Source organism: Aotus nancymaae, unplaced genomic scaffold (assembly GCF_030222135.1).
Source record: "Aotus nancymaae isolate 86718 unplaced genomic scaffold, 86718_ANA_hifiasm-v0.15.2.pri h1tg000058l, whole genome shotgun sequence".
Classification (NCBI taxonomy): Eukaryota; Metazoa; Chordata; class Mammalia; order Primates; family Aotidae; genus Aotus; species Aotus nancymaae.
The window spans coordinates 36,668,607-36,690,869 of NW_026988472.1; the positions used below are offsets into that span (position 1 = coordinate 36,668,607).

At 39.5% G+C, this 22,263-nt stretch overlaps 1 protein-coding gene and 1 long non-coding RNA gene across 3 annotated transcripts in view; one reads left to right on the forward strand and one right to left on the reverse strand.

The window, feature by feature from the left end:
* The window catches only part of LOC105734572 (uncharacterized), an 885,080-nt gene extending 875,666 nt beyond the window's left edge, over positions 1-9,414 (forward strand). The window contains exons 11-12 of the long non-coding RNA XR_010338163.1: positions 5,683-5,870; positions 6,207-9,414. This is a non-coding gene — a long non-coding RNA (uncharacterized LOC105734572). The remainder of the gene's footprint in view (positions 1-5,682; positions 5,871-6,206) is intronic.
* The window catches only part of PHEX (phosphate regulating endopeptidase X-linked), a 217,787-nt gene that overhangs the window by 41,328 nt on the left and 154,196 nt on the right, over positions 1-22,263 (reverse strand). For both annotated transcript variants that reach the window (XR_010338162.1, XM_012477402.2), the window contains exon 16: positions 5,266-5,324. Coding sequence is in view for 1 of the 2 variants with exons in the window: in XM_012477402.2 (XP_012332825.2) it covers positions 5,266-5,324 (59 nt within the window). In the remaining variant the exon portion in view is untranslated. The remainder of the gene's footprint in view (positions 1-5,265; positions 5,325-22,263) is intronic.

A 22,263-nucleotide genomic window follows, 5' to 3' on the forward strand; every position in this document is an offset into this window, starting at 1 on the left:
GCAGCTAGGATTACAGGCACCTGCCGCCATGCCTGCCTAATTTTTATATTTTTCATAGAGATGAGGTTTCACCATGTTGGCCAGGCTGGTCTCCAACTCCCAACCTCAGCCGATCCACCTGCCTCAGCGTCCCAAAGAGCTGGGATTACAGGCATAAGCCACCACGCCCACCCTAAAATCTGTCGAGGGCAAAAGTTTAAAATAATTCCCCCTGCCAATCTTTATATTTTGCTGTTTGTGCTGTGACACAATGGTTATCACAGGGATTCCTGGCATGCCAGGTTTAAACACACGAGCCCTGAGCCTGGCAATGTGCTGGCACTTTACAAATTCATATCATTAAATCCTCCCCTAAAACCCTAGGGCTAGATAGCCTCAACATGTGGCAGACAGGACAATAGTTGTCTGGAAGGATAAAAACCTCAACTCAGGCCATACAAACTAGATCTCCGATTCCTGTTCTTACCTTGACCCTCTGAGAAGCAGTGAGATCAGCGTCACAGTTATCACAAAGTTAGGGTTAGGCACCAGTCATCACAGATCCTTGTTTTCCTCTTTAACCACCTTGTTAATTCAAATATAATTAAATTCCATGACAGCTACTGAGTATAATTCCTTATACAGCAGATTTAAATCATTATAATTTCACACTATGCTCCATGTCTGGAGACGTTGCTACCCAGCTTGACAAGGGAAGAAACATAAGAAGCTATAACCACCCTGTAAAAATCTAACATTGAAAGATGGCCACAAATCACAGGGTTCCACACAAAGGCATGGATTTGAAAGAAATAAAATAAACTACAGGTTTTTCTATTTTCTGCTCAAATCTCTATTGTGTGCAGAAGCAGACTTAAGTGGCATAAATCAGAAAATGATAATGGGAGCTGAATGAAATTGTCATAAATCACGTTACTAAGTATAGTTACATCTTAGATGTAAAACCCAATTAAACAGATGGCCACATGCTGTCAGAATCAGCCCCTAATCAATAAAGATGTTCATTTTAGAGAATCACCTCAATTTTTCACTTCTTCAGTGAAGCAAAAAGAAGGCACTTGTAGGGTGGGGGAAGTCCCAGGAAACCCAGTGGGGAAATGTGCAAGAAGAAACTCCACCTGTCTTAATTTTTAGTCCAGAAAATCAGAAAGGAGAGAGGGAAAAAAGAAGTCACCCAAAGGATTCCTTGTCATCTTGCCTGGGAATATAATTTACAATGAGAGCAAGCAGTGGTGATTAGGAAAACAGAAACAGCTTGAATCTCTTAATTAAAATATTGTTTCAAATTGTTCATTTTAAAAACCCCTCTGCCCATAAGCTTTCACGAAACCACTGCGTTACCCTGAAATGGCTTCTTCCTCAGTAAACCTCTGATAGGATTAGCCCTTCCCAGACAAGAAAAAGGCTGAGTAGGGGTGAACCCTGCAGATGGAACTATTATTAGACACACTTAAGTCCCCCAAGGAGAAGTAAGCCTTCACTGACATTTTAAAGTGAATGTAGAAACAATGGCTTTTCTTGCATAAGAGCTGATCTCTTACACTCACTAGGCTGTTGAAAATTAAGTCTACCAATGCTGAGAGTTGATAAAAATTAGGAACAACAGAAACACTTCTGGACTTTAGAACACCAGCTTTGGAAAACATCTGATGTTATCTGGTAGATACCTTCTTCCTACCAGCCAAGAATTCCACTCCTGGGTGTATACCCTCAGATACTTGTTTCAAGAAATATTCACAAGAATATGCGGAGCAGCACTGTTCATAAGCAAAAGCCTAGGTGCGGGGACACATAGGTCAGACAATAGAGGAATAAACAATCTGGGGGTACAGTCATGAAATGAAATATTATACAGCAGTGAACATGAAAACAGCCTACCACCACATGCTACATGGGCGAATCCTAAAAACATGTTGACTGAAAAAACACAGTTAAGATTGCATACAGTAAGATGCCATTTTTATTATACTAAGAAATAAGTGAAAATAAACAACATGTTGTTTAGGGATACCTGTATAAATATTTATTTTTAAAAAATCAACACTCAAATCACAAGAGTGTTACCTCTGTGGTAAGAGGGAGGGATGGTTCCTGACTGGGTGAGGGCCTCATAGGTACATATTGATTTTGTCATCTTTTCATAAATTCTTTATAACTTACATGTGCCAAAATGCTACATATGTTCTTTCGCATGTACCAAATATTAGACAATAAATGTTTTTGTGTATAATCTAAACAATTTCTATTACCCAATTTTCTAAATGTTATTATAATTAATAATATATTAAATTAATTATTGTAAGTATTACTTATAATTAATAACTCACATATCATAAGTTCCCATATAAGATATGCAACTTAGTTCTCAAGTTGGCATTTAGGACCTTAAGAAAACAATGATACTTTCATGATAATGAATATTTATATAGTAAGAAGTGACATTCAAAATATTTAACAACTTACTTGGTTATGTAAATTAATGTATAAATAAAAAATTCCCACCATCTGCTTGTCTTCCTCCTTTCTGTTCATTTCTCTAAGTTGGGCAGAGAGTGCCATTCCTAATAGTGGCCACACGAGGGCGGCTCTAAGAAGATGTGCCAGCTGGTAGTGAGCAGCCACAGCCTTCGGGCTGTCCCGTCTGACCAGAGTCCTGTAGGAACAACAGCCAGTATGGAGGACCCATGACAGACCGGCCAACTGGCCAGAGGGAAGGCAGGATGTCTCACTGAGAAGGTGGCCTGGCCTTGGAATAAAGATTTGAAGGAAATGGGAGCATAAAGCTGGCAGGTCACTTGGGGAAGTTTTCCAAGAGAAACCGAACCCCAGGTATAAACTCCCCAAGAGCAGCGTGTGTCAGATGTGCTCTACAAACACAAAGGAGGCCAGCATGGCTTGAATAGGAGGAGGAAGGAAGGAGGAAAGCAGTAGGAGGCACAGGCAGAAAGATCACAAGCCTCAAGGCCATTATAAATAATTTGGCTCAGCCAGGCGCAGTGGCTCAAGCCTGTAATCCCAGCACTTTGGGAGGCCAAGGCGGGCAGATCACCTGAGGTTGGGAGTTCGAGACCAGCCTGACCAACATGGAGAAATCCCGTCTCTACTAAAAATACAAAATTAACCAGGTGTGGTGTCACATGCCTGTAATCCCAGGTACTCGGGAGGCTGAGGCAAGAGAATTGCTTGAACCCGGGAGGCAGAGCTTGTGGTGAGCCAAGATCAGGCCATTGCACTCCAGCCTGGGCAACAAGAGTGAACCTCCGTCTCAAAAAAAAAAAAAAATGGCTCTTCCTCTGAGTGAGATGGGATACAAAAGAGTGACAAAATGTGATTGTAAAACATCTTAAAATCGCTACAATATATTTAGAATAGACTGAAGGTGGGTAAAACAAAAGCAGGGAGGCCAACGAGAAGGCATTATCATAAACCAGGTGGGAAATGGTAGTGGTATGAACAAGGGTGGTAAATTCCATCCCCTGCATTCAACACCGTAGAAATGTGATCAAAACCATGAGATTAGAATGTTATCACCAAGCAAGTGAGCAAAGATGGAGAGAAGAGAACAGAAAAGGTGCAAGGACTGAGCCTTGGGGCATGCCACCATTAAGAGATATGGGAGATGAGGAGAAACCAGTAGGGATTTGAGCAGGAGTGGCCCACCCTCCGCAAGACAAGCCACCACTAACCGGAATTAGGTGTTTGTCATTCTCATGAATGTTTTTACACTTAAACTACAAATGGATGGACCTCCAAACAATGTACAGAACTGTTCTGCATGATTTTCAACTTCATTCATATAGTATCATACTTGATATATTTTCCCAAGGTGTTTTTTTCTGCACAACCTAATACTTGTGAAATTCATCCACTTTAATATATGTTGCTCATTTTTCACTGCTGTATGGTATTCCTTTGTGGGAATATGCTACATTTGATTCATCTTCCTGCAGAGGAACAGGTAGGTTATTTTGCTTTTTCTACTATTATAAATAATACTGTTATGAGCATTTTCGCATGGGCCTCTTTATGCCTTGGGCAAGAGTTTTCTAGGACAGCTGTTCCCAAACTGTAGCATATATTACAATCACCTGCAGTTTTTATTGCAACAGATTTCTGAGCTCCACCACCAAAGTTTGATCAATAGATCTAAGGTGGGGCCTGAGAATTTGCATTTCTAACAAGATCCCCCATGACGCTATTACTGCATGTTCAATGACCACATTTCAAGAATCACAGCACTAGAGCACATTCCAGGAGCACAGATGATGGTCATAGGTATGCAGGCACATCTTCAGCTTTTCGAGATAGTGTCAAATTGCCCTACAAAGTGGATGAGCCAATCTATCTTTCCACCAGCAGTGAGTATGTGTCCTTATTGCCAAGGCTGGATGCTGTCAGACTCAATTTATGCCAATCAGATCTTAATAATTTTTAAGGCCAGGTGCAGTAGCTCATGCCTGTAATCCCAACATTTTGGAAGGTCAAGGTTGGAAGATCACTTGAAGCCAGGAGTTTGAGACCAGCTTGGCCAACATGGCAAAACCCCATCTCTACTAACAATACAATAAAATTAAAAAAACTTAGTTAGCTGGGCATGGTGGTGCACACCTATAGTCCCAGCTACTAAGGAGACTGAGGCACGAGAATCACTTGAACCCGGGAGGTAGAGGTTGCAGTGAGCCAGGATCACACCACTGAACTCCTGCCTGGGTGACAGAGGGAGACTCTGTCTTGAAAAAATAATAAAAATAATAAAGTTTTAAATTTATCATGGCATTTTTAATTGCATGTACCTGATACATATAAGTAGAAAACCTCAAGACATACCATCCTAGCATTAATAAGAGTATTTCCAAGCTTCTTTCTTACATACAGATGGTCCTCTTAATTTCTACAGCCTGCTCAGTTACCTGCTGTCTTCCCCACCAATCCTATGAACGAACAAAGTGGTGTGGACAAAATCAGTAAGGCCGTTATGAGAGGAAAGTGGAAACTTGCTCCTTTTCATGGCAAATTTCATTATGGTTTAATTTACTGGAGTTGATTTTTTTAAATCAATGGTGACATAAAACTTAAAAGAAAAAAACTAGTAAGCTGAAGAGAGCGAGGAAATTTTGGCATATAGGTAGGAAAACAACCTTCCTTCACCAGCATACCCTGCCACTTTTGGGGGAAATAAAGAATGCCTTACCCTCCATCATAGTCATGGAAGAGTTCCTTCCATTTTATACCACATTACCAAGGAGGCAAGGAGCCAGTACTCACGGATCTGGTTGGTGGATGCGCTGTAGAAGGCATTGACAGTCGTTGGATTTGTAAACCACCTGTGGAAAAAGAAACAAATGCCAGAGAGTAATCATCATTAAACAGGCAGGAGGGAAGCAGAGACAAACACAGCATGGCTGGGTTTATTAGCAGATAACCATGGAACAATGGGAAGGCTGCACATGAGGGGAAATTATTCCCTCAGTTTAGGGTTACTGTACTGCTCAATGAACAATCTCATTCTAAACTGAACATGGCTCAATGAAAATGTATTAACATACCCAGTTATTTACTGTTACTAACTTAACGGAAAAAAAAGTCAGCACACCAGTGCTTTTGAAAAAGTTTTAATGAGAAATTCTAAAACCTAAAGGGCTCACCCTGCAAAGGGAAACACAGCAATTGTGTATTTTCCAGGCCCTATTCAATGAGTTGATTGGACAACTGTGTTTCTATGCTGCATCACCTCTGACCTGTCCATCAAAAAGTTTTGGATTGCTGACAACACAGAGGTCCATTTAAAGAACGATGAATAAAGTTCAACTATGCTACCCAGAGGGTCTGCCTGCTCCAGTGGAAAGTATACTGCCTCTATCACTAACTAGGTGAGTTGTGTGGGAAGAGTCATCTACCTTCCTGGGGTTTGGTTTTAGCTATAAAATTAAGGCACTGCATTAGGACATCTTAAGGATCTTTTCTATCTAACAGGAGTCTACACCCAAATCTTAAATGCACAATAGTTCACTTGGATCAGCAGTCAGCAAATTTTTCTCCGTAAAGAGTAAGATCATAAATATTTCAGGCTTTGCAGGCAAAGAGGCAAAATCAAGGATATTATGTAGGTACTTAAGAGCAAAGTGTCCGTTAATTTTATTGATGAAATTTAAAAAATATAATAGTGATCAAGTACAATTATTTCTCTCTTTTTTTTTTTCTTTTAGAGACAGGGTTTCGGTATGTTGGCCAGGCTGGTCTCGAACTCCTGACCTCAAGTGATCCACCAACCTCGGCCTCCCAAAGTTCTGGGATTACAGCCATGAGCCACTGCACCCAGCTGAGTACAGTGATTTCTAATACAGGTCTATTAATGAGAATAATGAAATTATTTTGGGGTGAGATAACATTTTGCTTAATTGGGGTTCAAAATTATGCTTCTCCAATTTGGAGGTTCCTCTAAAAACTAAAACTGGAGCTACCATATGATCCAGAATCGCACTGCTGGGTATATACCCAAAGGGAAGAAAATAATTGAAGAGATATCTGCACTCCCATGTTTGTTGCAACACTGGTCACAATAGCCAAGATTTGGAGGCAACCTAAGTGTCCATCAACAGATGAATAAAAACAATGTGGTACTTATACACAATGCAGTACTCTTCAGCCATAAAAAGAATGAGATTCTGTCATTTGCAACAACATGGATGGAACTAGAGGTCATTATGTTAAGTGAAATAAGCCAGGCACAGAAAAACGAACATTGCATGTTCTCACATATTTGTGGGATCTAAAAACCAAAACAATTGAACTCATGGAGATAGAGAGTAGAAGGATGGTTACCAGAGGCTGGACAGGGTAGTAGGGGAATGGGGGAGAAGAGGGGATGGGTAATAGGTACAAAAAATATATAGTTAGAAAGAATGAATAAGACCTAGTATTTGATAGCACAACAGGGTGACTCTAGTCAATAATTTAATCTTACATTTTAAAATAACTAAAATAGTATAAGTGGGTTGTTTGTAACCCAAAGGACAAATGCTTGACAGGATGGATGCTCCCATCTTCCATGATGTAATGATTATGCAGGCCTGAATCAAAATATTTCATGTACCCCATAAATATTTACAACAACTACGTACCCACAAAAATTATTTTAATTAAAAAACAAAAACAAAACACAAAACGTAGTGCTTCACCATCATCAAACCAACTGCAAACATTTATCTCTAAAACTCATTCTTAGTTGATGGCCCATACAAAAACTGGCAGCAGGTGAGATTTAGCCCACAGGCCATTGTGGCCAACCCCTGACTTAGATGGTTGTGAGTTTCAGTAACTGCTTGTTATGAATAAAACCAAGCGATTCATCTTAAGCTAAACTCCTAAAAATAAACTCTTAAGTCCAGCAGTGGCATGCAAATATAGTTCCAGCTACGTGGGAGGCTGAGGCAAGAGGACTGTCTGAGCCCAGAAGTTCGAGTCCAACCTGGGCAACATAGTGAGACTCTGTCTCTAAAAAAATAAAAAAGGAAAGAAAGAAAGAAAAAAAACTTGTATAAATCCCTTTCTAGAACAATTGTTTTACTCATTTATTTCTAACAGGGTAATTATGTCAGACTAACAAATTAATTTATATCAGGTTAATATAAAACTAATAGGAAATGCGATTGTTAATACTAGTTGGTAAACTCATACCTTCTCCCCAACTATAAAGAAGTCTATGAATATGTCATTCTGTTATCATCATTATTATTAACTAACATTCATTGAGCACTTACTATATACTAAGCACATTCTATTCATCACTTTTTCCCCACAGCAACATAGGAATTATGAGCCCATTTCACAGATGAGGATAATGAGACTTAGAAGCATTATGTACTTGTACAAGGTCTAACTTTAAACTAGTTCTCCTAAGCATTACATTATACTGAAGTTATTACTGGAAATCAAGAAAGAGCACCTCCTGTCTTTTCAAAACTGAAACCTAGACATATTTACATAAAATGCATATTGTTTTCCTTCAAATTTAGGGTATTTCAATGAAGCCCTAGTGTTTAACATAAACTTGCTGGTTGGCCTAGTTTCCTGAGGAAGCAAGTGAGGGAAAGCACCTCTACTGACATAACTTTGCTGCCTGTAGTAGGTAGAATGATGGCCAAGTCCTAATCCCTGGATCATATGAATATGTTACATTACATAGTAAGAAGGACTTTGCAGGTATAATTAAGCTTAAGGACCTTAAAATAGAGAGATTATCCTGGAATATTCAGGTAGGCTCAATCTAATCACAAGCCCTTCAAAGCAGACAACCTTGTTTGGCTGGAATCAGAGAGATGCAACAGAGGAGGAAGTCGGAGCAGATACTGCAGAGCAGGAAGTCAGGGCAAGTCCAGGGTGAGAAGGATTTGACACGCTGCTGGCTCTAAGATGTAGGTGCAATGTGTGAAGACTGGATAAAGGCCTCTGAGAGCAAAGACTGGCTTCCAGGCGACAGCCAGCAAGGAAGTAAAGACCTTAGCCCTACAACCAGAAAGAACTGGATTCTGCCAACAACCTGAATCCTCTTGAAAGGGGATTCTTCCCAGAGTCTCCCCATAAAAGCCCAGCCAGCTAACACTCTAATTTTAGCCTTATGAAATCCAAAGCAGAGAAAACACTAAGCTACCCTAGATTTCTGACGTAGAGAACTGTGAGATAATACATCTGTGTTGTTTTAAGCTGCTAAGTTTGTAGGAGTTTGTTAGCAACAGGAAACTAGTATACTACCCAAAGAACCCAAAATTTGTAGGTCAAGAGGGGAAAATCCAGGTGCCTTGGCTACTAAATAACATTGGACTTAATCAAAATATATACAAAAGATAATGTGCATTCCTAGAGCTTGTCCCTTCTCTTTCTGTCCTTCCCAACTCCCCTGTCTTTAAAATAACAAACTTTAAAAACATTCAGGTAAGGGCCATGCAGGGAAAATGTTCCTAACTGCTGGTAGACAAACGTAGACAAATCAAACCAATCAAACAACCAATCTCTGAAACTAGACCTTAATGGGGCTTCTGAAGCTTCAACAAGAATAACTAAAACATCTTATTTCAGACACATGATCTTACCATTCCTGACCTCCTAGGGCTCTTACTGACTCTAGGGCATGTTTGGAGCCTTGATAATACCCAGCGCTGATATGAGGCAGCTGCACCAGTAGATCCCACCAGTTGTTGATGCTGTGATTTCTTCTATTTGCTTAGGGCCCATGCCAAACCAGCTGTTAAACATTTTGTGTATCTCCCTTATTACATCCAAGCTTATTATATATTTAGTTTTACTATTCTCTAATGTAAGACTGCATGTGCTAGTTTTAATATGTGTTTGCAAACTTTTTTACACTCCTCCCATTAAGAGATGGAATCTAAATTCCTCTCCCCTTGATTATGGGTTAGCCTTAATGACTCACTTCTAAAGAACAACATGCAGCAGAAATGATGATGTGACTTCCAAGGCTAGGTAATTAAAGGTGATACAACCTCCCCCTGATGCATAAAAGCACACCCTCTCTCCCTCCCTCTCTCTTTCTCAGGAAAGCTGCTCTTTGAAGTTTCTTTATCAATCAACATGCTGTAAAGAAACCCAACATACATGAAGAGGACGTATGTAGATATTCTAGTCAACAGTCAGCATCAACCACTAGACATGTAAGAGAGGTAGCCTTCCATATGACTCCAGCCTCAGCCACTATCTGACTGTAACTACATGAAAGACTACAAATGGCCAGGTGCAGTGGCTCACACCTGTAATCCCAGCGTTCTGGGAGGCTGAGGTGGGCAGATCACCTGAAGTCAGGAGTTCAAAACCAGCCTGGTCAACATGGTGAAACTCCATCTCTACTAAAACTACAAAAATTAGCCAAGTGTGGCGGTGGGCGCCTATAATCTCAGCTACTCAGGAGGCTGAGGTAGGAGAATCGCTTGAACCTGGGAGATGGAGGTTGCAGTGAGCAGAGATCACGCCAGTGCACTCCAGCCTGGGTGACAGCACGACTCTGTCTCAAAAAAAAAAAAAAAAGAAAAGAAAGACCCCACACAAGAACCATGCAGCTGAGCCTAGTGACCCCCAGAACAATGAGAGGTAAAAATAAATAATTACTGTTGTCTTAGTACTTTAAATTTGGGGGAAGTTGGTCACACAGCAATAGAAAAATGGAATGCTGAAAAGTTGGCTATCCATGGACTAAGTCCAACCCAATAGGCTGAATCTTCCCAGGAAACTGTTTTGCTTGCCCAACACAATGGCTTAACAAATTATTGAATTGGAATTCCTTTAAGTGGTGTGTGTCCTTAGTTTTCCACAGTCCCCACCACTCCCTGTTGTTTACACCCATGTAGGTCAACCATTTGTTACCTGACTGGCCCCTGAAGGCAGCTGAGTTTGCATAACTTATCTCCCAACAAGATTTTAAGTTGCTTATGGGCTTTGACTGTTGTCCAAATGGTATGTGCTGAGCAGAAGATTGCTAAATCCATTAAAATGAATTTATTGCTATGTATACATCCACTTGAATCAACAGAGAATATCATTCAAGTGCTTTAAATTCTTCATACTATGTCTTTAGGGTGCTTCTGCAGTCTGCATTTGAGAAGGGATTTAGTGGATAAGGTAGGAGAGATCTCACAGAAAATTAAAATCCCAAAATAATGGGGATGAAATTATACTGGAGAATGAGATACATAAAAGGAATATAATACCAAAATAGAATACTCTGAAGGAAAAAACATTGGTACCCCTATTTCTTTGGACCTTATAAAATAGATATACATCAGGGTAAAGTTTTACATTTTTCTTATCAACTCTCACAGATAGTCTAGGGTATATGGAATGGAAAAGCCATAGCATATTTGTTACTTTCTTACTAATATCCTGCAGATTATATCACTCCCATTCCATGCTATAGATAATGCTTCTGCAAACAAAAGTTCTGGGCAGGAACATAATTTATAAAGACATTTAATGTATTTTTACATATTTTTTAAAAGATAGGGAATTCAGACATGTTTGGTCACAGTAGAATGAGAGTGAATTAATAGTGAAGCTGGCTTAAAATAATTTCTGTCAAAGAAGGTGATCCTGAGGAAAAGAAATTACTTTCAACTCAAGCCGACCAGTAAGTAAATCCTCTATTTTTAAGCAAGCTGATGAAGTGACAATTCTGTGAACCAAACCCTAAATATGTACCTTCAGGGACGACCACCCAATTAATTTCATTCTTGCTGACATTTCCCATCGCCTTAAAAACTTCTTAATGCACATTAGTGCAACTAAAATGGATTCCATGAGAATGAAAGATAAAGGGTATTTATCTCCTATACCCACAAAGAAGCAAAACGTTATTTCAGGGCTTTGTGAAAAATAAAATCATGATGTGCTGTTCAAAGTAAACTAGTGTAGTGGAGCTACTCCAGAATCATCCCCGCTCGATTAACTCATGAATTCTCAGACCTAAAAGATGTCAATTAAAGCCAATGAGTATCGCGAGGCTAAAATTCTCTACAATGCCTGAAAAGGACAAGCCAGATGTTTCCTTTAAAAAAAAGAAAAGGAATTGACTCATATCACTTTACTATGCAAAGAAGACCTTAAATTTCTAAATGTTATTTCCCTGAAATAGACATGTAGTCTGAGGAAACAAGAATTACAAGCATTGCACTGATTTTCATTTGTGGAGAACTTTCCCTCGAAATTAACCAATGTAATACCCTTGTTAAAGAGGTATTTGTTTTTCAATGACAGAGAAGAAAACTATACAAATTTCAGTTTGCCTAAGCCCACACGCCAGTATATTTCTAAGGCATGAATAAAATATTATGAATAGTTAAGACTATTAGAATATGACAGTAAATCAGTATCCTAGGATGATGTTAAAGATAACACATTTAGGAGTTTTTCAATTACTAACCCAGGCCTTCCTACACACCTAAATGAATAATGACGGGCTGGGCGTGGTGGCTCATGCCTGTAATCCCAGCACTTTGGGAGGCCGAGGCGGGTGGATCACGAGGTCAAGAGAACGAGACCATCCTGGCCAACATGGTGAAACCCTGTCTCTACTAAAAATACAAAAATTAGCCGGGTGTGGTGGCACTCGCCTGTGATCCCAGCTACTCGGGAGGCTGAGGCGGGAGAATCACTTGAACCCAGGAGGCGGAGGTTGCAGTGAGCCGAGATTGTGCCACTGCACTCCAGCCTGGCAACAGAGCAAGACTCCGTCTCAAAAAAAAAAAAAAAAAAAGAATAATGACATTTTGAAATCAAAGAATTAGACTGGCTAGATTGCCAATATACAGGAGCCCCTGAAAAGACCCTGAAAATTCACCAAAAAACTGGTGAAACCCTGAATTTTCCACAGATTTCTTTTAAAAAAAGAGTTGAATTGATCTGAAGCAAATATTAAATATTAAAGATTACATAGATCTGTGACTACCATATTACATGTAGATGGTCAGAGGGATACTGGAAATTATTTGCCAAAGTCATCAGATTTGAGTCACTGGATTTAAGAAGCCTAAATCTAAAAGTATTGAATAATGTAGATTGGGAGTGAAATAGGATAGGTAGACTGAGAAATAATGTGATAAGAGAACAGAACCAAAGACAGTGGAGCAAATGGCTTTAAGCCATTCTCTATAATTTTTCAAAGCAGTTCTAAAACCTTCTGCTTTTTTCCTTTGTGCTTTTGACTGGAGTCATGAATAGGTAGGGGAGAGATTAAGCTTTAGGCCTACCCCGTAAAGTTGATAACCTCCAGTGATTTTTGCAGGTGCATATTACAGGAAGGTTTCAAGGGCAAAGAGCAGGGATGGTCAGATGGAAACCTAAGAGGGAGAAGTGGTAATCACCACTTAAGCCAAGGGAAAGCACAGGGCAGAGTTTCTAGAAGCCAGGACCATAACGGGGACTTGAAAGGGAGAGTGGCAAGAGACTAGGGAACATAAAAAGAGCCAGTCAAAGATCTAGAAATCAGGATACTAGCCAAGGTTAAAAAGCGGACCATGAAAAAAACTGTAGCCGATAGAAGCCAGGCTTGCAGGTATAATGGGTTGACAAATCATTTCTGCAAAACTCAAGTATAAAACTGGACAAAATTGTCAACAAACAGCCATGTTAGGAATCTGGGAAATGATCAAAGAGAAGCAATAAATTAAACAAAATTTAATATTTAAAAACCACTAAAGTTGGCAGTAAGTAGAGCAGACTACGGCCTTTTTGCCTGAGACTACTTCTGCCCCTCCTAGCCCAGTGAGACCTTAGTTTTATCAGGAAAAGACTGGCTGGAAAATCAGCAGCTTTGCTGCCCCAGTGGGTGGACTCAATTGGGGGTGGGAGTGAAAAGCCACAGCTTTGTCAGATAAAAATGGCCAACACAGAGGATGAAGTAGAGCAAGAAGGCTGAATAGAAACCTCCAGCAAGTGTCATCCCTGCAGGAACACCAAATTGAACAACTAGCCACATAAAAAAAAGCATCTTCATAAGAAGCAAAATCCAGGTGAACAATCAGAACCAGTGGTTTTAACATCACATCAAGGAAAGAGGCACTAAAGAGGGTAGGAAAGGCAGTCTCGAATTGCTTGTGCCAGCCTTCCCTCGTTCCCCGGCAGCAGCCACATGGGCACAGAGAGAAAACCCTGTGTTCTTGTGGGAAGGAGAGGACAGTGATTGTGGGACTTTGTACTGGAACTCCTTGCTGTCCTATCACAGTGGAAAGAAACATGGGGCAGAACTCAGCCAGCACCCATAGAGGGAGCACTTAGAGCAGCCCTAGCCAGAGGCAAATCATCCATCTCAACAGCTGGAGCCCCTGTTCTGGCTAGCCCCACCACTGTGAGCTAAAGCTCTTCGGGGTCCTAAATAAACTTAAAAGGCAATCTAGGCCACAAGGTCTGTAACTCCTGAGCAAGTCCTGGTGCTGTGCTGGACTTGGAACCAGTAGACTTGGGGTGCATGCAACCTAGTGAGATACCAGCCAGAGAAGCAAAGGGAGTGACTGTGTAACCCCTCCCCCAACCCCAAACAGCACAGCTTGCAACTCTGGAACACACTCCTTCCTTCTGCTTGAAGACAGGAGAGGGGAGAGTAAAGGGGACTTTGTCTTGAAACTTGGATACCAGATCAGCCACAGTAGGATAGGGCACTGGGCAGAGTACTGAGGCCCCCATTCCTGGTACTAGCTCCTGGACATTTCTAGACACACCTTAGACCAGAAGGAAACTCACTGCTTTGAAGGGAAGGACCCAGTTCTGTAAGATTTCATCACCTTGCTGACTTAGGAGCCCTTGAGCACTGAATAATCAGCAGGGGTAGCCAGGTAGCACGTGCTGTGGACCTTAGGTAAGACTCAGAGCTGTGCTATCTCACGTGCAACCCAGCACATTCCCAGCTATGGTGGCTACAGGGATTCCCTCTGCTTGAGGAAAGGAAAAGGAAGAGTAAAGGGGACATTGTCTTATAGCATGGGTGCCAGCTTGGCCACAATGGGGTAGAGCAACAAGTGGGATTTTGGGGACCCTGGTTCCAGGCCTTGGCTCCTGGACAGTAGTTCTGGGCCTGCCCCGGGTAAGAGGGGAGACCACTGGCCTAAAGGGAGAGACCCAGGCCTAACAGCATTCACCTGACTGAAAAGCCCTTGCATCTTGAGTGAACATCAGTGGCAGCCAGGCAGGACTTGCCATGGGCCTGGGGTAGTGGTGACCATGGAGAGAGACTCCTCTGCTTGAGGGAAGGGGATGGAAGAGTAGGAAGGACCTTGTCTTGTGGCTTGGGTGCCAGCTCAGCCGCAGGAGAATAGAACACCAGGTAGATTCCTAAGGTTCCTGACACCAGGCGCTGGCTCCAGGATGGTATCTCTGGACCCGCTCAAGACTGGGCTAACTCACATCCTGACTGCAAGGATGCATGCCTGGATGGATTTCCTACTTGCTTATTTTAGAGCCCTTGGCCCTTGAGTAAATACAGGCAGTAGCCAGGTCAGTGGTCACCACAGACTTTGGGTGAGAACCAGTGCTATGCTGGCTCTAAGGATGACCACGCACAGTCCCAGTAGTGATGGCCACAGGGGTGCTTGTGTCACTCCTCCCCCAGCTCCAAGCAGCTCAGAAGAGAGAGAGACTCCATTTGTTTGGGGGAAAGTAAGGGAAGAGAACAAGAGTCTCTGCCTGGTAATCCAGGGAATTCTCCAGAAACTTACCTAAGAAAGACCACCAAGGCAGCACCTGTGCGAGTCTGCCAAAGCCACAACATTACTGGGCTTAGGATGCCTCCTGATACAGACATGATTGCAGTAATGAAAGATTAAATCACAATACCCGAGTCCCACTGAATACATGGAAAGCCTTCAAAGAAGGATGAGTACTAACAAGTCCACATTGCGAAGACTAAAACAAATACCTAACTCTTCAATGCCCAGACACCACAAACATCCACAAGCATTGACACCATCCAGGAAAATATCACCTCACCAAATGAGCTAAGTAAGGCACCAGTGACCAACTACAGAGACACATGTGACTTTTCAGAGAATTCAAAATAGTGTTTTGCAGAAACTCAACAAACTTATGGTAACAGAGAAGGAATTCAGAATCTTATCAGATAATTTTAACAAACGTATTTAAATAATTAAAAAGAAGCAAGCAGAACATCTGAAGCTGAAACATGTACCTGACATACTGAAAAAATGCATCCAAATCTCTTAACAGCAGAATTGATCAAGCAGCAGAAAGAATTAGTGAGCTTGAAGACAGGCTATTTGAAAATACACAGTCTGAAGAGAAAAAAAAAGAATAAGAAAGAATAAAGCACATCTGCAAGATCTAGAAAATAGCCTCAAAGGGCAAATGTAAGAATTATTGAACTTTGAAAGGAGGGAGGGAGGGAGGTAGAGGAGGGAGGGAGGTGGAGGAGGGAGAGAGAGAGAGTGAGCCCACGCGCGCAGTAGAAAGTTTATTCAAAGGGAAAATAACAGAAAACTTCCCAAACCTAGAGAAAGATACCAATATTCAAGCAGAAGAAGGTTACGGAACACCAAGCAGATCTAACCCAAAGAAGACTACCTCAAGGCATTTAATAATCAAACTCCCAAAGGTCAAGGATAAAGAAAAGATCCTACAAGCAGCAAGATGAAAGAAATAAAATACAATGGAGCTCCAATACATCTGGCAGCACACTTCTCAGTGGAAACACTACAGGTGAGGAGAAACTAGTATGACACATTCAAAGTGCTGAAGGAAAGAAACTTTTATCCTAGAATAGTACATACAGCAAAAATATCCTTCAAAAACAAAGGAGAAATAAAGACTTTTCCAGACAAATAAAATCTGAGGAAATTTCAAAACCCAACTTGTCCTACAAGAAATGCTAAAGGGAGTTCTTCAATCTGAAAGAAAAGGATGTTAATGAGCAATAAGAAACATTTGAAGGTACAAAACTCACTGGTAATGGTAAGTACACAGAAAAACACAGAGTATTATAATGCTGTAATTGTGGTATAGAAACTACTCATATCCTGAGTAGAAAGCCTTAAAGCTGAACCTATAAAAAGTAATAACTACAAAAACTTGTCAAGATATAGACAGTATGAATAGATATAAATAGAAACAACCAAAAGTCAAAAAGCAGGGGCATGAAGTCAATGTATAGAGTTGTTACTAGTTTTTCCTTTGCCTGTTAGTTTGTTTATGCAATCAGTGTTAAGTTGTCATCAGTTTAAAATAATAGGTTATTTGCAACATTCATGGTAACCGCAAGTCAAAAAACATACAACAGGTACACACAAGATGAAAAGCAAGAAATTAAAACATGCCACCAGAGAAAATCACCTTCACTAAAAGGAAGACAGGAAAGAAGGAAGAGAAGACAATAAAACAACCAGAAAACAATTAACAAAATGGCAGAAGTAAGTCCTTACTTATCAATAATAGCACTAAATGTAACTAAACTAAACTCTCCAATCAAAAGACATAGAGTGGATGAATGGATTAAAAGAATAAGACACACTGATCTGCTGCCTACAAGAAATACACTTCACCTACAAACACACATAGACTGAAAATAAAGGGATAGAAAAAGATATTCCATGCCAATGGAAACCAAAAAAGAGCAGGAACTGCTATACTTATATTACACGAAATGGATTTCAAGACAAAGACTATATATAAAAAGAGACAAAGAAGATAATTATATAATGATAAAGGGGTCAATTCAGCAAGAGGATACAATAATTTCAAATATTTATGTACCCAACAGTGAAGCACCCAGATATACAAAAGAAATATCAGAGCTGAAGAGAGAAAGATATCTTACTACAATAATAGCTGGCGACTTCAACACTCCATTTTCAGCACTGGACAGATCTTCCAGACAGAAAATCAACAAAGAAACATTGGATTTCACTGGCACTATAGACCAAATGGACCTAATAGATATTTACAAAACATTTCATCCAACGGCTAAAGAACACCCATTCTTCTCCTCAGCACATTGATCATTCTCAAAGATAGACCATATGTTAGGCCACAAAACAAGTCCTAATTTTTTTTAATTGAAATTATATCAAGTACCACAATGGAATAAAACTACAAATCAGTAACAAGGTATTTGGGAAACTGTACAAACACATGGAAATTAAACAATATGCTCCTGAATGATGAGTGGGACAAGAAAGAAACTAACAAGGAATTTTAACATTTCTTGAAACAAATGACAATGGAAACACAACATACCAAAACCTGTGGGATACAGTGAAAGCAATACCAAGAGGAAGGTTTACAGCAATAAGTGCCTATATCAAAAAGTAGAAAAACATCAAATAAACAATAAATCTTAAAGAACTAGAAAACAAAGAGTTAATCAAACCCAAAATGAGTACAACAAAATAAAGAACAAAGCAGAAATAAATAAAATTGAATGAAAAACGACAATATGAAAAATTAACAAAACAAAAAGTTGCTTTTTTTTAAGATAAAATCAACAAATCTTAAGCCAGACTAAGAAAAAAAGAAAGAAGACCCAAATAAATAAAATCAAATATGAAAAGGGAGATATTACAAATAATACCATAGAAATTTGAAAGATTGTTAGAGGCTGCTATGAGCAACTATATGCCAATAAATTGGAAAACACAGAAGAAATGGATAAATTCCCAGATGCATGCAACCTACCAAGACTGAACTATGAAGAAATTGAAAACCTGAATAGATCAATAACAAGTAATGAGATTGAAGCCATCATAAAACGTCTCCCAGAAAAAAAAAAATCTCTAGAACCCAATAGCTTTACCTCTGAAATCTACCAAACATTTAAAGAAGAACTAATACCAATACTACTCAAACTATTCAAAAAATATAGAGAAGGGAATACTTCCAAACTCATTCTACAAGGTCAATATTAACCTGATACCAAAACAAAGCAAAGACACAGCCAAAAAAAAGAAAAAGAAAAAGAAAATTAAAGGCTAATATTCCCTGATGAACACTGATGCAAAAATTCTCAACAAAGTACCAGTAAAGTGAATTCAATAACACATTAAAAAAATCATTTATCATGACTAAGTGAAATTTATCCCAGGGATGTAAGAATGGCTCAGCATACACAAATCAATCAATGTGATACATCGTACCAACAGAATGAAGAACAAAAAACATATGATCATTTAAATAGATGCTAAAAAGCATTTAATAAAATTCAACATCATTTCAAGATAAAAACCCAGAAACCGGGTATAGAGAGAATATGCCTCAACATAATAATAGCCATATATGACAGAGCCACAGCTAGTATCACACTGAATGGGGGGAAAACTGAAAGCCTTTCCTCTAAGATCTAGACAAGGATGCCTACTTTTACCACTATTATTCAACATAGTACTAGAAGTCCTAGCTAGAGCAATCAGACAACAGAAAGAAATAAAGGGCATCCCATAAAAATGGATGAGTTCATTTCCTTTGCAGGGACATGGATGAATCTGGAACCAATTCTCAGCAAACTGACATAAGAACAGAAAACCCAACACAGCATGTTCTCACTCATAGGCGGGTGTTGAACAATGAGAACACATGGACTCAGGGAGGGGAGCATCGCACACTGGGGTCTGTTGGGAGCTGGGGGGGTTGGGGGGGGATAGCAGAGGATTGGGAGATTGGGGAGGGATAACATTGGGAGAAATACCTAATGTAGGGGACAGGGGGATGGAGGCAACAAACCCCCATGGCAAGTGTATACCTATGTAACAATCCTGTAAGATCTACACATGTACCACAGAAATTAAAGTATAATATATATATATTTAAAAAAAGAAATAAAGGGCATCCAAATTAGAAAGAAAGAAGTCAAATTACCTTTCTTTGTAGACAATATGATCTTATATTTGTAAAAACCTGAAGACTGCATCAAAAAACTATTAAAATGATAAACAAATTGAGTAAAGTTGCAGGATACAAAGTCAACACAAAATTCAGTAGCATTTCTATATTCCAACAGAAAGCAATCTGTAAAAGAAGTAAAGAAAATAATCTCATTTACAATAGCTACAAATAAAATACCTAGGAATAAACAACCAAAGAAGCAAAAGATCTCTACAATGAAAACTATCAACACTGATGCAAGAAATTGAAGAGGATGCAAAAAAGTAGATATTCCATGTTAATGGATCAGAAGAAACAATACTGTGAAAATGCCCATACTACCAAAAGCAATCTACAGATTCACTGTAATCCCCATCAAAATATCAGTGACATTCTTCACAGAAATAGAAAAAAATTCCTAAAATGTATATGGAACCAAAAGAGATCCAGAATAGCCCATGTTATCCTGAGTAAAAACGGTAAAACTGGAGGAATCACATTACTTGACTTCAGATTACACTACAGAGCTATAGTAACCAAAATAGAATGATATTGGCATAAAAACAGACACATAGACACAAAGATCTGAATAGACATTTCTCAAATGAAGACATACAAATGGCAGGCAGGTATTTGAAAAGGTGCACAACATCAATGATTATTGGAGAAATGCAAATCAAAAATTACAGTGAGATATCATCTTACTCCAGTTAAAATGGCTTTTACTCAAAAGACGCAAAAACAAATTCTGGTGAGGTTGTTTAGAAAACAGAAGCCTCGTACTCTGTTCATGCGAATGTAAATTAATACAACCACTATGGTGAAGAGTTTGGAGGTTCCTCAAACAACTAAAAATAGAGCTACCCTACAGTCCAGCAATCCCACTGCTGGGTATATACCTAAAAGAAAGAAAATCAGCACATCAAAGAGACATCTGCACTCCCATGTTTATTGCAGAATTGTTCATAATTGCCAAGATTTGGAAGCAACCTGTGTGCTCATCAACAGACAAATGGATAAAGAAAATGTGGTACATATATATAATGGAGTATTATTAAGCCAAAAAAAAAGAATGAAATCCTGTCATTTACAACAACGTGGACGAAACTAGAAGATATTAAGTGAAATAAGCCAGGCACAGAAAGACAAACCTCACGTGTTCTCACTTATTTGTGGAAGCTAAAAATTAAAACAACTGAACTCATGGAGATACAGAGTAGAATGGGGCTATGAAGGGTAATGGGTCAAGGTAAGTGGGGATGGTTAATGGGTACAAAAATATAGTTAGATCGAATGAATAATATCTAGTATTTTATAGCATAACAGGGTGACTACAGTCAACAACTTATTACAGATTTAAAAATAAGTCAAAGTGTATAATTGGACTGTTTGTAACATAAAGAAAGGATAAATGCTTGAGACTATGGATACCACATTTACCCTGATGTGATTATTACACATTCTGTGCCTGTGTTGAAATATCTTATGTACCTCATAAATATATACACCTACTATGTACCCACAAAATATTTTTTAAAATTTTTGAATGGCTAACTTAATAGAAAACTAATGAGGAAACCCCAGTCAGAAATTTAAAAGAGAGATCCTGTAACTGAAATAGTAACAGAAGGGCTAAATAAGCACTCCACACATCCCTGGCTGACCGGGAAACTAGGTACATGTGCAGGGAAGACCAGTGAGGGCCTGGTGGAAGGTGAAATTGAAAGTGGACTGAAAACTGGCTGTAACTTGGAAGGTGCTCCCAACCCACACACAGAACAACTGGCAGAGGGTGGAAGCCCTATAGTCTCAAGGTGTTTGAGCATAAGCTCTGACCTGATCACTGACAGAGCACTAAGCTATGTAGATACAGGGACAACCATCAAGAAGTGAGGCTACAAACTAAAAATAATAGTTAAAAAACTGAACGGAGACACAGACAGCTGGATGCTACAGGGAAGGTCTATTCTGCAGTATAAGTTAGGACAGCTACTTTTGTTTAAAAAAAAAAAAAACCTCAGAAAAATAAATCAGAATCGGCCAGGCGCGGTGGCTCAAGCCTGTAATCCCAGCACTTTGGGAGGCCGAGGCGGGTGGATCACGAGGTCGAGAGATCGAGACCATCCTGGTCAACATTGTGAAACCCCGTCTCTATTAATACAAAAAAATTAGCTGGGCACGGTGGCGCGTGCCTGTAATCCCAGCTACTCAGGAGGCTGAGGCAGGAGAATTGCCTGAACCCAGGAGGCGGAGGTTGCGGTGAGCCGAGATCGCGCCATTGCACTCCAGCCTGGGTAACAAGAGCGAGACTCCATCTCAAAAAAAAAAAAAAAAAAAAAAAGAAAAATAAATCAGAATCCAGAGTTGCTATAACATACAATCTAAACTGTCATTCACAACAAAAAAATGTTATACAAAGGAAAAACTGTAAAAAAAAAAAAAAAAGAGAGAAATCAATAAAAACTAACTCTAGTTAGTTTGAGCCCAGATATTGGATTTAGCAAAGACTTGAAAGTGTCTATTATAGATGACTTCAAAGAATTAAAATAAACTATATTCAAAGAATTAACAGAAAATACAATGACAATGGCTCAATAAAGAAATCACAACAGAGAAATACAAACTATAAGAAACAAATGGAAATTCTGGAGTTGTCAGCCATAAAAAGGAATGAAATAATGGCATTTGCAGCAACCTAGATGGAGTTGGAGACCAGTATTCTAAGTGAAGTAACTCAGGAATGGAAAACCAAACATCCTATGTTCTCAATCATAAGAGGGAGCTAAGCTATGAAGACACAAAGGCATAAGAATGATGTACACCATGGAATACTATGCAGCCATAAAAAACGAGTTCGTGTCCTTTACAGCGACATGGATGAATCTGGAAACCATCATTCTC